This window comes from Panthera leo, chromosome C1 (assembly GCF_018350215.1).
Source record: "Panthera leo isolate Ple1 chromosome C1, P.leo_Ple1_pat1.1, whole genome shotgun sequence".
In the NCBI taxonomy this organism is placed as follows: Eukaryota; Metazoa; Chordata; class Mammalia; order Carnivora; family Felidae; genus Panthera; species Panthera leo.
In genome coordinates this window covers 157,955,814-157,971,086 of record NC_056686.1, presented here as the reverse complement: position 1 = coordinate 157,971,086, position 15,273 = coordinate 157,955,814, and the positions used below count along the sequence as shown (strand labels likewise).

At 36.7% G+C, this 15,273-nt stretch overlaps 1 protein-coding gene across 3 annotated transcripts in view; it reads right to left on the bottom strand.

Moving 5' to 3' along the window:
- UBR3 (ubiquitin protein ligase E3 component n-recognin 3) overlaps positions 1-15,273 on the bottom strand; it is a 235,953-nt gene that overhangs the window by 24,108 nt on the left and 196,572 nt on the right. For all 3 annotated transcript variants that reach the window (XM_042949066.1, XM_042949067.1, XM_042949068.1), the window contains exons 33-34: positions 5,327-5,451; positions 58-165 (exon numbers count right to left, since the gene is read on the bottom strand). In XM_042949066.1, coding sequence (XP_042805000.1) covers positions 58-165; positions 5,327-5,451 — 233 coding nt within the window. The remainder of the gene's footprint in view (positions 1-57; positions 166-5,326; positions 5,452-15,273) is intronic.

The following is a 15,273-nucleotide window of genomic DNA, read 5'->3' as shown; positions in this document are numbered from 1 at the left end:
TCATAATGGCAACAAAATCTAAATTTTTAACAAATAATCTCTACACCTAGAGCATACCATTGCACATTCCTGAGTTCCTTCTTCATGGTATAACTTTCCTTTAGACAGTTCACTTATCACAAAGCTCAGTAACACTTCATAAGACTTTTCTGCATCACATGCATTCTGGAAGAAATGAAAAATTAGTTCCATCAGTCACTGAAAATTACAAAAAAAAATTACATTGGAAAGAACATTTCTTAATAAGTAGGGGTATAGTTATGACTACATTATTTTTCACACATGTAAACTTCAAGTCCTCCAAATCTATGTACAACAGCACACCTCTGGATTCGCAAGGAAACTGGGCATGGGATTAAAACTATTGCAATACTTCTTTAAAAGACAGACATAAATTATATAATGAATGAGTAAACAAACATATGGAAATCATATATTTTGACTCAGTCATTTCCACTCCTGGAAATTCTTCCTAGGCAAATAATCTAAAATAAAAAAAATAACTAAACCCCCAAGACATTCACTGTAATACTACAATACTGAAAAACTAGAAATGACCAACAAAAGTAAAGCAGTTACCTAAATTATTCCATATCAACTCAATAGAACATTTTATAAGCAGTGAATATGACATGACAAATTTGAGCTGAATGAAAAAATGTTTATAATATGATGTGAAAAAGGCCAAAAGCAGCATATATACATACACTCATTATAATGTAAAATCATACATGCATGAAATAACATGGACCACAAACTTTTTCTTTTACAATTTCTGTCAAATTCCTTGAATGGGATTTCTTTAAAAAAATTAATGTAAAAATAAAATAGGACAATGTTGTTGTTGTTGTTTTTTAAGTTTATTTATTTATTTTGAGAGAGAGTGCGAGCAGGGCAGGGGCAGAGGGAAAGGGAGAGAGAGAATCCCAAGCAGGCTCCACTGAGTGCAGAGACCTGTGGGGCTCAATCCCACAACCGTGACATCATGATCTGAGCTGAAATCAAGAGTCAGACACTCAACCACCCAGGCTGAGCCATCCAGGCACCACATGACAATATGTTTAATAAAGAAAATCCAGATACATTAAATAACAGCTTATAAATTAATTAAGCTTAATGATGCTGTATTTTTATAAGAAAGGAAAAATAATGGCTATTTATAAATTCAAATTTATATCAATAAGTTTTTATACAAATGTTTCTCTTTATATTCACTGAGATACTGGAGGTTGTTTCAAGATACAATAAAGTATAGGGGCGCCTGGGTGGCTCAGTCGGTTAGGCGGCCGACTTTGGCTCTGGTCATGATCTTGCAGTCCGTGAGTTCGAGCCCCACGTCGGGCTCTGTGCTGACAGCTCGGAGCCTGGAGCCTGTTTCAGATTCTGTGTCTCCCTCTCTCTGACCCTCCCCCGTTCATGCTCTGTCTCTCTCTGTCTCAAAAATAAATAAAAACGTTAAAAAAACATTTCTTAAAAAAGATACAATAAAGTATAAAATGGGCTACAGTAATAAGTTTGCTATGATGCCATTTATTCTACTCATTAACTATACTTTTTACATAGTAAAATATAAGATTTGAGTACACACTATGGGATATATACGTTTATCCTGACCATCTGATAATCACTAACAGTCCGATCTTTAGAATTTGTTATTTGACGATCCTTAGTCTTCCCCTGTGTTATTATGCTCTCCTCATCTAGACAGTAAACTCCAAAATGTCAGGAACTATGCTTTGTACTTTATATATATCCATTTGCAGAACAAAAATTTGAGCAATAAACACCTGCTGCCTACTTAATAGAATTTCTTTTGGTACTGTTGGAATTTTTGACCTTGGAACTTGCCTAGATGTATCTCTTTTGGTAATAAGTTCTTTGCATTATCTTTAAGTTACTCCTCTGCTTCTTTTTCATATCATTCAGCCATGTAGTGTTATCATGTCCTGATTCTAAACTACAAAAACAGTTCTGATTCTACAACCGCACTCTTTAAATCATGTGACCTACCCCCAATGGGGGTTTAAATGGGTGATGGGTATTAAGGAGGGCACTTGTGATGAGCACTGGGTATTATATGTAAGTGATGAATCACTAAATCCTGAAGCCAATATTATCCTATATGTTAATTAACTAGAATTTAAATAAAAACTTGAAAAAAACACAAAAATTAATTTAATCAGAGTAGTTTTTAAACAGAGTTCACTTAAACTCAAAATGTAGAAGACTCAAAAGAAAATATTACCATGACTTTGCACATATTAAAGTTTCTGGAAATATACAATTCAGCCTAAAATCTTCCTAAATTCAATATATTCTTCAGTAAAAGATACACAGAATACATAGCAACAGAAGAGTATTTCAAGTCAAAATACTTTCTAACTTATGGAAAAAAATACCCTCCAATAATAAGAAATGATGTTCAGATCATCCAGGTGAGTTACTGAGTGATAATCAGCTTTTAAGTCATTATTATCAAATATATTTTAAGAACTTTTTTTTATACATGGCAAGTACTATATCAGATCAGAAAGTTAAATATAATATACTATTCACTCTTTTGGATTGAGAATTCTTCTGATCAGATTATTAGACAAGAAAATAGTTTTATTTCATACATATGTCTTAAGAAAGCATATTTTTATATACGTAATATATGAATTTACAAATAGGCTTGTAAAGCTTAAGAAGAGGACTTAGGAGACCATGGATGAAAGACCTAGAATCAGATCAAAAGAATCCAATGGGAAAGGTGGCAAAGGTATGCAGTTAATTAAAGAGAAAGATCAAGAGTTGAGAGATCCAACAGTTATGTGTTGGGCAGATGCTTTGTTTAAATTACAGTAGTTCTTCAAATTTTGGGGATGACAGACACTATGGATATATGCTGGATGCTATCATCCTACTCCCCAGCAAAACACCACAACACAACACAACACAACAGGACCTCAGATTATGAAATCCTGTTGTAAAGAGTCTTTTAAGAGAAATTTTAGTAACCAAAAGAACACAATTTATACTAACTATAATAATGATTATTCCAGCACAACTAAACCTTATTATCAAATTAACTCTAATATCCCTTTAAAAATACATACATAGTACCTATATTTTTATTGCCCTAGGCCAGATTACAGCTGGCAAAAATCTGTTTTCATTGGAATTATCAATACCTGAGGATAAGAAAATAGAGGGATAGAATGAATACATGAGACTCAATGAAGAAAGGAAATAAGTAAAGAAGTGGGGGTGAGAGAAGGAAGAAGGAAAGGAAGAAGGAAATGAATGAATGATGCAGAATAGTTGAAAATCACAATGATGTATTTCATTCCTTGTAATATTGTTTCTATTATTTACCAGCTGCTGTGTACCTAAATATTTAGATCTATTACAGAAAAAGCTAGTGACATGTGGCAAACTAAACAAGAGAACATCATATTGTTTTTATTTGCTAAAAGCAATTTATATGGCTATAAACTTCTAAATTTATGTTCTGATAAGAATATGCCTTACATTAAATGTTTCATTAACTGTTCTTTTACATAGCTAACAATTATTAAATTGAGAAAGAAAATTGATAGAACAGTTACCTAAGTTAGTTCTATCATAGATTTACAATTGCCTGATTTTCTGTCATTAGGTCTCATTTTAGTAAACAATCAGATGAATAGATTTAGACCCAAATTATATCAGAAAATGTTTCAAATGTGTACTGTTTCATGATTAGACAGCTTACTAAAGAAAACATATGTAAACAATGAAACAGCACAGAAACTTAATATACCTTATTTGAATACTAACAACCCAAATATCAGATTACAGTGCAGAGAAATTTTAAGAATATTAAAAAAAAAAAAAAAGAAAGAAAATTGCAGAAGGCAAAATTATCCAAGAACAAACTAGGAACAAGGAGGAAAAATCACTAAGGGAAAAGATATATCCATTTTGAGAATTTAGAATAAGAGAATTTTAGAAATAAAGGAGCTCTTATAAATTATATAGTCCAAATCTCTCAATTACCTTTGAGAAAACTAAAATTCGGGAAGTTTATGTCTTGACCAAAAAAATAATAGCTCTATTTAGTGGCAGGAGCTCAGCCTAGTATTCAGGTTCAGTGTCCAACCAATATCCCTAATTAAGACATTATGAGCTTGGTGGTGATACTATATTATTATTTTTTTTTTTTTTTTTTTTTTTTTACACCAAATCATGGTTTGGGAGTAAACTAGTGATAAAAGTAAAGATTACATTGAATACATTTCATGTATTTATCATGGATTTTCTTTCCTTTGACATAAGTAGATGTGATTTTTTTTTAATGTTTATTTTGAGAGAGGGAGAAAGAGCACAAGTGGGGGAGAGGCAGAGAGAGAGAGAGAGAGAGAGAGAGAGAGAGAGAGAGAGAGAGAGAGAGAATCCCAAGCAGGCTCCAGGCTGTCAGTGCAGAGCCCAATGTGGGTCTGGAACTCACGAACTGTGAGATCATGATCTGAGCCAAAATTGAGAGCTGGACACTTAACCTATTGAGCCACCCAGGCGCCCCATGATTTAAGTAGATAATTGGAACCTTTCAAAGAGGTTTGAACCTATTGAAGAGTCTATAAACCAATCAAGAGGTTCAGTTAACACTACACTTACTATTTTCTCCTACCAACTTCCCCAAATACACCCTGAAGTAGTTTTCTTATTTTACCTACCTCTAAGCCAAACCACTCAGTCAGTTCTTCGGTTCTATAGTATCACATTTGTTCTCAAGTCACTGAAAACACTTACATTTAACTAAACTTGGACAATTTTTCAAAATTGTTTATGTAATTTTAACTTGAGAACTTTAAATTTGTAAGAACTTACACATTTTTTTAAGATAGAAAAATTAGTATTTAAAGAAGCATAATTAAGAAAAGGTTAAGATTTTTAAATTTATAGGTGACACATCAAAAGCCATCTTTGGACTGACTGCAAATAGGAGCAAGGAGAAGAAAAGATGACAAATAAGTAAAATAGGTAAGTCTGCAGACATTTTATTACTTACTCACTGTGTTGGTACAATTTTCATAACTTCTCTAAGTTTAAGGCTTACAAGCAAAAGCAAAACAAAACTGCCCAAATAAGAAGAGGAAAAGGCCAAGGTTTAGAGATAGATGAAGACGACTTCACCATCCAAGGAAACATTTTTAACTTTGTTTAACCTGAAGGTGCTCCATTTCCAGTGGAAATACTATTAATAACTCATTTTGCCTTTCAAACATCTAATCTCATTCATTCATATCTCCAACTTAAATGAGTTCACCAAACTATAAATGACAAATTCAGACAAGACACCAACCTTTTTGAGAGCTCCCGTGTGTTTCCAGGCTAACCTATCTTCCTCATTGCATTTAACTGAAAGTGCCACAAGAGCTTGTGTGTATAGTAGGGTGAAAAGCACCTTCACAATGCAGGTGAAGTGGTCTAGAAGAGAAAGAGAGGATCATTATTTCTTTGGAATCTAGACATTTTGTACTCAAGATCATTTCACAAATACATCTTTCCTTGAACATGTAATTGGTTTTTGTTCAACACTTCACCTAATAAAATGAAATTATAAGGTGATATTATATTTGCTACCCACCTGATCTGAAATTATGAAAACAAAATTCCTTTATTCATCCACAGAATATGTAAATGAGAGGCATTTAGCGCAGCGTAAAGTGTGCTCTGTTTTAGACGAACAGAGTGCTAATGCCACTCAAGCTGTGTAATGTTGGCAAATCCCCTTCCTGATCATTATGTACTTAACAATGATGTCTGAGAACAGTGTTAAACCAACACTTCATCCACTTCTAATATTATATAAACCTTATAAGGAATATCATATCGTATCATATTATATATAATACAAAACTTCTAAAGTTAAAAAAAAAAAAGAAAAGAAATCCCAGTATTTTAGCCACTCTAATTGAGTTTTAAAACTCAATTTACAACTATAACAATGCAAAAACAATATTAACAATACATAAAATGCCTGGTAGCTTCTGGCACATATTAGGTACTTAATAAATGGTAGCTTAAAAATTACAAGTAATATTTACATACAGCTAATAACTTAGAAAATTTCCTCGAATGTCTCATTCAATCCTCGTAAGTCTCAGTTGGACATCTGAGTTTCAAAATGATGTGCCGCTGATAACAAAGCTAATAAACGCCCAGGTCTGAACTTGAATCCATATAGATGATTTTACTGCAGATTCAGTATTCCTTCTATTATATTATGCGGTTCCCCTAATAAATGGATACTACCATTTAGTCAGTTGCTGGGGTCAGAAACTTGTAGATATCCTTGATACTTTCCTATTTCATTCTCCCCACATGAAAAAAAATCACCAAGTCCTGTCAATTCTACTTTAAAAATATCTCAAGTCAATTCTAAAATCCTAGACCAGGCTTCCATCCTTTCTTGCCTATGCCCAAAATTCCAGCCCTAAGTAGTTGTGTTCAGGGTGCCCCAAGACCACTTCCAGGCTTGATGATTCACAGGAAGGCTCACAAGACTCAATATACAGTCCTATGATTCATTATAGCAAGAGCTATAAAGTAAAATCAGCAAAGACAAAAGGCACATTGGGTGTAGTCCAGATGAAATCCAGAGTTCTTTACCAGTATTCTAGCACAGGGCATGCTTAACTCCTCCAGCAATAAGTTATAACAGACTGTGAGATACAGACACCAGGAGAGCCTGTTAAGAAATTGAGTGCCCAAGGTTTTTACTGGGGGAAGTTCACACAGGCACCCTTTGCCTAGCACAAACTAGGTTTTTAGACTCCCAGGAGGAAAGCAGGTGTGTTTGGCATAAACCACTGTTTGTACAGTTTAGGCATAGTGACCCACTCCCATCAGTTCTGTGGACGGTGGGGGTGGTAGAGACCCTTCCAAAATCAAAGTTCCCAGATGCCAGTTAAGTGCCAACCTTGTAAGCAGGCCTTTCAAAAGTTAACAGGTCTTCTATGTTAAGTCTTTCTTGCACAGTGGTTTATGTGCATCACCTCTTAGTCCCCTGCAATCTTTTTTATTTTTATTTTTTACAGCCAGACTCATCTTTTTAATTTTTTTTAAATTTATGTATTTATTTTGAGAGAGAGAGAGACAGAGAGACCGAGCAGGGGAGGGTCAGAGAGAGAGGGAGAGGGCAGGCTCTGCTCTGTCAGCACATAGCCCGACACTGGGCCTGATCCTACAAACCAGAAGATCATGATCTGAGTTGAAAACAAGAGTTGGACACTCAAGTGACTGAGCCACCCAGGCACCCAAACTGATCTTTTTAAAAGAAATATCTAGCATCCTTCTACTGAGTCTCTGTACAAGCTGAAACACTCTTTCCTTCCTCAAAGCCTGGCTAACTCTTAGGTGACACCTTAAAGTCACTTCCTAAGGAAAATCTTTCCTGATTTTAAAATGAGTACGTGTGAGTGCATACACGTGCGAGCCTTGTCTCTTACTCATGTTGATGACTCGGGGTGGGAACTTATAGCTGAGCCAGCTGTGGGATTTTTCTAACTGGAGGTAAATGGAAGGTATAAAAATGTGAGTCTAGAAGTGTCACAGGTCATGTTCCTAGTCTATGGCAGACTGTCTAAAGTAACACTGAATAAAGCAGATCCATTAAGACAAGAAACCTAAGATGCCAGCATCCAAAGTTCTGGTTCTGGTCATTCCTGAGACTACCCTTAACTCCTACAGTTTGGTTATGTGAGTACATTAGTGCTCTTCCTTTGTGCTTATAGACTAGCTCTAAATGGATTTCTAAATGTCCTAACACCTAGGTGCTGAACATATGCCAGGATAAAGACAATAAGAACTTACAATCTAGAGAGAGAGAGAGGAAGAGAGAAACAGAGGGCTACATGTATACACATGGTATACTGGGAGAAAATAAGAGGAGGAACTAACCTAATTCAAGGGCAAGGCATAGAAAAAAAAAATAATAAAGCTTTCTATTTCAGTGAGGAAAGTTAAGTCTTGAATGATGAAGAGAAATAAGCCATAATAAAGAAGGCAAGGGGGAAGGGAAAGGTAAAGAAAGGGGGATTCCAGATAGATGAAGCCATGTTTTGAGGGCACAGAAAAAGCCTAAGGTTTACAAGAACTGTAAACTGTCCAGTGTAACTAGAATACAAGTAGTGATTTTTGATAGATGAGGCTAGGAAAGCAATCTTTATTGCTGAAGATGGAAGGTTATGAACTACAGGCTATCTGTGGTCTAGAGAGAGGTTTGGTTTGCCTCTATCCTATTTAGTTTTTAGTTACTGACATTTAAAAATAGGATATTTCTTATACAAGTCAAGAATTCCCCTTACTCTTAAAAAAACAGGAAGATTTGACAACACTGGGGCCACATTTTTACATGCCAACAATGATTTGGAACTGAGTAGTAACTGTCCTCTTTGGCCAAGCATTCATTCTCTAGCTTATCAGTCTCCTACTCCCAATTACATCAAACCAAAGACTATTTCACAAGTAGTCAGTATATAACATTATTGTTAAGAATGAATTTAGGCTATGAAGCCAAATTGTCTAGATTTAAATTCTGACTCTTCAGATCTCAAGCAGGTTAGTAATATACACTTGCTTTATTTCCTATTCTATTTAATGGAGACAATAATCTCATCTACCTTAAAGAGATTAAGTGAAATAAGGTTTATACCTAAATGCTTAAAACAGTGATCAGCAATGGCAATCAGTAAATATCTGGTTTATTTATTCATTTTTTTATTTTTAGAGAGAGAGTACGAGCTGGGAGAGGGGCAGAGGGAGAGAGGGAGACATCTTAAGCAGGTTCCACACTCAGTGCGGAACCCAATGCAGGGCTGGATCCCAGTTCCCTGCGATCATGACCTAAGCCAAAATCAAGAGTCGGATGCTCAACCAACTGAGCTACCCAGCTGCCCCAATATATTAGTATTTGTTACTTGTTTGATATCTACAGGCATACAGACTGGGTAATAAGCCACTGAAACACTTTAAGCATGAGAATGATAATATCAGATTTGCATTTTAAAATGTTCACTGCTGCTTCTTTAGAAGAAAGGGATTGAAACAAGCCAAGACTAGAGGCAAGACAACCTATTAACAGACAGCAAAAGTACCATACCTGAGAAATTTGATGACCTGAACTACAGAAGAATGATGATGATGGAGAGAATGAGTTAAATTAGAGAAGTATTTAGATGACAAAAATGATAGGACTTGGTAGCCTTTTGGAGGTAGAGAATGATGGTGTCTTTCATTGTATAACAAAGAGTAGACAGTAGCAGCACTGACTAAAATGGAACGACTGAAATAGAGGAAAAGAGTAAGTCTTGATGAGTAGAAAATGAGTTAAGGAATTCACCAAGGAATTGTCGACTGCAGCTAGAGATTTGGGAATCATCAGAGAACAGGTGAACTGACACTATGGGAAAGAAGACAAAATTCAGAAAGGGACAGGAACTAAGAGACAACTCCAAAAATGGTGAAAAGAGGAGGTGAATAAAAAGGAGCCATGAAAACGAGTGAAAAAGAGATAGGAAGAGAACCAGAAGAGGATGGTATCATCAAAGTCAAGGAAAGACTATTTCATGACTTAATTGAATGTTTCAATAGAATGATGAAAATTAATAGAATTTGTCTACTAATCACAACAAAATGAGGAAGTCATTTAATATTGCTCAGAAATATCACTCATATATGAGTACTCCCATCGTAAACTACACAGATTTTTTGTTTGTTTAAAAAGAAGTAGGAGGCCTTGGTGGTTCAGTTGCTTAAGTGTCCAACTCTTAATTTCAATTCAGGTTATGATCTCACAGTTCATGAGATGGAGCCCTGTATCAGGGCTGTCAGCACAGAGCCTGTTTGGGATTCTCTCTCTCCCTCTCACTGCCCTTCCCCTGTGTGTGCATGTGCCCGCACTCTCTCTCTCTCAAAATAAACACTCAAAAAAAAAAAAAAAAAAAGAAGTCATATATTTTAAGGAAATAAGAGCCAGTATAAGAGTAATCATAGCTTTTCCTTGTAGCAATGTACTAATTCCTAGTTGTAGTCATTTTATCTGCCTTGGTGATCATCATTTTTCAAGTATTTCAAATGGCAGTTTAAGCTTAAGCTTTTGCTTAAGTTCTCACATTCACTAACATATGTAACAAATATTTACTAAATGATTGCCACGTGAAGTCAATGTTTCTCAGGGACTTGGAAGAAAACAAGGAATCACTCATATAACATGTACATTAGGTTCCCAGGTTGTTATCTTCTAAGGCTGCAACAGAGAACAAAGCCCTTCAAACCAATTATCAACATTTTAAAAGGAGAGGGAAACTGGATATCTACTCTCAGTCAATGTGCTTTTAAAACAACCAAAACCAGGGCGCCTGGGTGGCTTGGTCGGTTAAGCGTCCGACTTCAGCTCAGGTCACGATCTTGTGGTCCGTGAGTTCGAGCCCCGCGTCGGGCTCTGTGCCGACAGCTCAGAGCCTGGAGCCTGTTTCAGATTCTGTGTCTCCCTCTCTCTGTGACCCTCCCCCGTTCATGCTCTGTCTCTCTCTGTCTCAAAAATAAATAAACGTTAAAAAAAAAAAAAATTTTAAAACAACCAAAACCAAAAGCCCACCATCAAACCACCTGAATGTGAACAAAGGAAGACCAATACTTAACTTGAAATGCATTTAGAAGCAAACAGACCATGAACAATGGCACAGATTTTTTTAAAATTTTTTTCTTAGTGTTTTTAATTATTTTTGAGACAGAGAGAGACAGAACATGAGCAGGGAAGGGGCAGAGAGGGAGACATAGAATCTGAAGCAAGCTCCAGGCTCTGAGCTGTCAGCACAGAGCCTGACACGGGGCTCGAACTCACAGACTGTGAGACCATGACCTGAGCTGAAGTCGGACGCTAAACTGACTGAGCCACCCGGGCGCCCCATGATGGCACAGATTTTAAGTATTATAGAGCTACTACATGACAGGAAACAAGGGTGGGGGATCATGGTGCTGGGAAGGCTGCTTAATAATTAAAAAAACTGATTTCATGAGACACAGAGTTTGGTATCATAGAAATGTTAGCCTATAGCTCTTTAAAAAGTGAATTTTTCCTTAGAATCAAAAATGAAAATTATATTCCTTACTTCCTATTCTAAACGTCTGAGAACTGAAGTTTCTGACCTCCTAGACAGGTGCAACATCCACATCATTAGACTATTTGAGAACATGAAGTCATCAGTTTCATTATTTATATTTAAATCATCATTTTAAAAAGTTGTAAACATCATAACTCATGAAATGAAGACATTTTAAATAGATAACATGTGTAAATCTTTGCCTTATTTCTGACTTATTTTCAGCAAGATAAAAATCCTAAAAAAGGAATAAATAGTTCAAAGGGTATTGACATAACTGAGACAGCAGCGTGACTCTTTAATGATACCAATAAAATCTGATTCAACCAGATTCTCTCCCGTGGGTAATGTATAAACACACAATGAGAAATTTTCAAAAATAAGATAATTAAATATTTAGTGAGTACCCTCTTTATGTAACGGCATTTTTGCTGGGTGTTATAAGAGTAATCCAAGGAACCGACAGTCTTCTGGGGTGATACTGGCTTGCCTACAGGTACCATGCTTAGTGCAGGCGAGATAATTAAAACAAACAGGATTCAGATGCCTGCAGAAATTCCTTTCCCATAAAGTGTTTTAGAGTTAAGGTAACACAAAATACTCCAACTTCTTTTAGGACAAAGTATAATATATGTAAAGTAATAAAACTCTTGGGGGAAAATCATACAAGTAAACAGGACACAATCTAAAGACTGTATCAGACATTTTATTGTTTTCTTAAAATTACCATGAAAAACTTTTATAAAGAAATATACTATTGCACTACTTCAGTAAAGCACTTTGCACATATCCATATAAACATCAAATCTTCTCAATCTTCTCTTTCATGATCTGAGCTTCTAAGTACACATGTTCTCTCTTCAAAAAGTCTAGTCTACAACAAAAATCAACTTGAGATGTGTTTTGTGTGATACGCTCAACTCTATTTTCTCTTTGATGAGTGAAGAACCCAAATAGTTTAGTAAGACTTTCTTTGCATTAATCAACAGAGCACCGAGAAAAGATCCCGAGTCCATCTAACAACTAATAAGGTAGTTAAAGCTGCTCCCTTGGGTATACTTCAGGGCAATTGTGGTTTGGGTCTACTAAACTGCAAACATTCTCAAAGAACATTATATAGAAAAGACCATAATATAAGACATAAAGATTCAAACCAAAGCAATAGCTTTCTTGAATTTCAAAATAGAAAATAAGCAATTTACCAGAAAATAAGACAACTGGATATTTAACATATCCAGTCCACAAACATTTACTGGGCATATTATGTAGCAGGTAGGTACTAGGGATACAGGTAAAATGATGCAAATCATAGACGAACTGATAGTTTATAGAGCAGGGGATTTAAAGAAAATCTACCATTATTTTCCTGAGAAAACTGTCAAAACAGAACTATAGACAAGATATTATGGGAAAGGGAAAAACACATATTTAAGAGAAAGGCTTCCAGGAGAGAGTAACACTTAAGGTAAAAGTACCACTGGCAGTTATTAATGGAGAAATGGCAAAAATTTAAACATGCTCAAAACTCTACCTTAAAAACAAACAAAAATAGCTCCTTTGATATATCCACACATACCTTCTGCTCTCTCCCCACATTCGTTCTTGATAGTTCTCTCTGCTGTTTCCTCATTGCCCTGTCATTTCTCATCCCACTATAATCTACTTCTGATTCTCCAACTGCACAAAAGCAACTTCCTTATTATTATTCCTTATTACTGCATATAACCAGGAGTCCTCAGGAGAATTTATAGCTAACTAATTTTTAGGGGTGAAGATCCTTTTGAAAACCTTGTTAAGGGCTATGGAGCTTCTCAGAGAAAAAATGCACATGTACATATAAAAATTTCCTATATCATTTTAGGAGATTCATGGATTCCTACTTTTGAACTCTTAAATCACAAATTAAAAGGCCTTGAAAGGAGGAGTTAAGATGGCAGAGGAGTAGGGGAACCCTATGCTTCCTTGTCCCTCTCAACACAGCTAAATAAATATCAAATCATTACATGTGCCCCAGAAATTGATCTGAGGACTGAGAAAACAAACTGCACAACTAGAGGGAGAAAAGGCCACATTGTGGAAGGTAGGAGGTGTGGATTCATGATTTGGGGAAGAAAAAAATTGATGGTGCTGCTGAGGGGAGGAAGCCCTGATCAGAGAGGAGAGAAAGAACGCACACAGGGCACAGGGCACAGAGCACAGAACAAGAAAAAACCCTTCCCCAAAACCACACAGGGAAAATGAAAGGGAGTGATTATTCCAAGTTTTTACAAGCAGTGGAGCTCAAAGTCTAAAGTTTTAGAAGTCTGGAGGCCCAGGAGCAGACAGTGTGGCCTGAAGATCCCCTGGGTCGCACTGGGAGAGACAGTTTGTCTTCTTGAGTGCATTTGAGAGAAGTAGCACTGCCTCTCTGGGGACAAAAGAGCCAGGGGGTATCAATGAACTGTCCTTTTCATTAGCATAGGAACAGAGGTACCTGCTGAGGACAGCTAACCTGGATGCCAGCTTTTTGCAGTGCTTTACCATAAACTCTAAGTCTCTGCATGTTCCTGCAATTGCCCTTGTGGGACAAACCACCACTAGTCACAGCGCAGTGAGACCCCTCCCCCAGAGGATCAGCACGGGCCGTTCTGCATCAGGTCCCTAAGATTTGGAGTTTTGAAACACAGCCTGCACACCTGAGATGCAGGAACACTGTGCCACCAGGTGGGCAGATGGCTCAAACACACACAGCGTGAAGGCAGGGACCTGAGAGAAGCCTGGGACACACACAAGGGGAGATCATATGCTCTTCTGTGAGGGCTTCCTGAACTCCCTTCTTGGGGGACTAGAGAGCTGGCTAATGACATTTTTACCCCTGCCTGTCAGCACAGACAGACCAGTAAGCAGAATAGTGGTCACAGTGGAGGCTTGAGTGACTTAAACCAAGCCATGTCCCCCTGCATTCTGCAAGTGCTTTTCTTTCTTTTTTTAAACTAGGACAATTGTGCTTAAACTCAGAGCAGCAGTGGGCCTCCCCCCAGAAGACCAGCACAAACCTTGTGCACACACCGAGACTATTGACCACAGAGTGTTCCAAAGCTTTAGCTCTAGAGGAAACAGGATTTAGCCTCCTTTAACAAGCATACCAAAACACACCTAGTTAAAATTCACCACACAATGGACAAAATCCAAACACTCCTCACTGCAGGCAAGGAGAAACTCTGCAGAGGACTGACCACAGCGAAAGAACAGCCAATACACAATAGCAGAGTGCATACACCAGGAACATTTCCTGAAGCATGAGGTCCTGGACAGTATATGACCTCTTCCTAATATAGCCACTACTCTCAGGAGCAGGAAATATAACAGACTTTCCTCACACACAGAGGACAGAGACCTAGACAAAATGCCAAGATGAAGGTATTCATCCCAAAAGAAAGAACAGGAAGATGCCATGGCCAGGGATTTAATCAAAACAGATATAAGTAATATGCCTGAACCAGAATTTAAAACAACAATTATAAGGATACTAACTGGGCTAGAAAAAAAGTATAGGAGATACCAGGAAGTCCTTTACTGTAGAGATAAAAGACCTAAAAACTAGTCAGGCCCAAATAAAAAATGTTATAACTGAGATGCAAAACCAACTGGTTGTAATGACCACAAAGATGGAAGAAGCAGAGGAATGAATAAGTGGTACAGAAGATAAAATTATGAAAAATAATGAAGCCAAAAAGAAGAAAGAAAGAAAGATATTGGATCATGAATGTAGACTTAGGGAACTCAGCAACTCCATAAAGGTTAATAACATTCCTATAATAGGAATCCCAGAAGAAGAAGAGAGGAGAAAAGGAGAAAGTTTATTTGAGCAAATTATAGTTGAAAACTTCCCTAATCTGGGGAAGAAAAGACATCCAAATGCAGGAGGCACAGAGAACTCCCATCAAAATCAACAAAAACCAGGCCAACATAAAGACATATCATAGTAAAATTTGGAAAATACAGATAAGGGGAGAATCCTGAAGGCTGCAAGGGAAAAGAAATTCCTAACCTACAAGGGAAGACAAGGTTAGCAGCAGATCTCTCCTTAGAAACTTGGCAGGCCAGCAGGCAGTGGCATGATATACTCAAAGTGCTGAATAGGAAAAATACACAGCCAAGAATA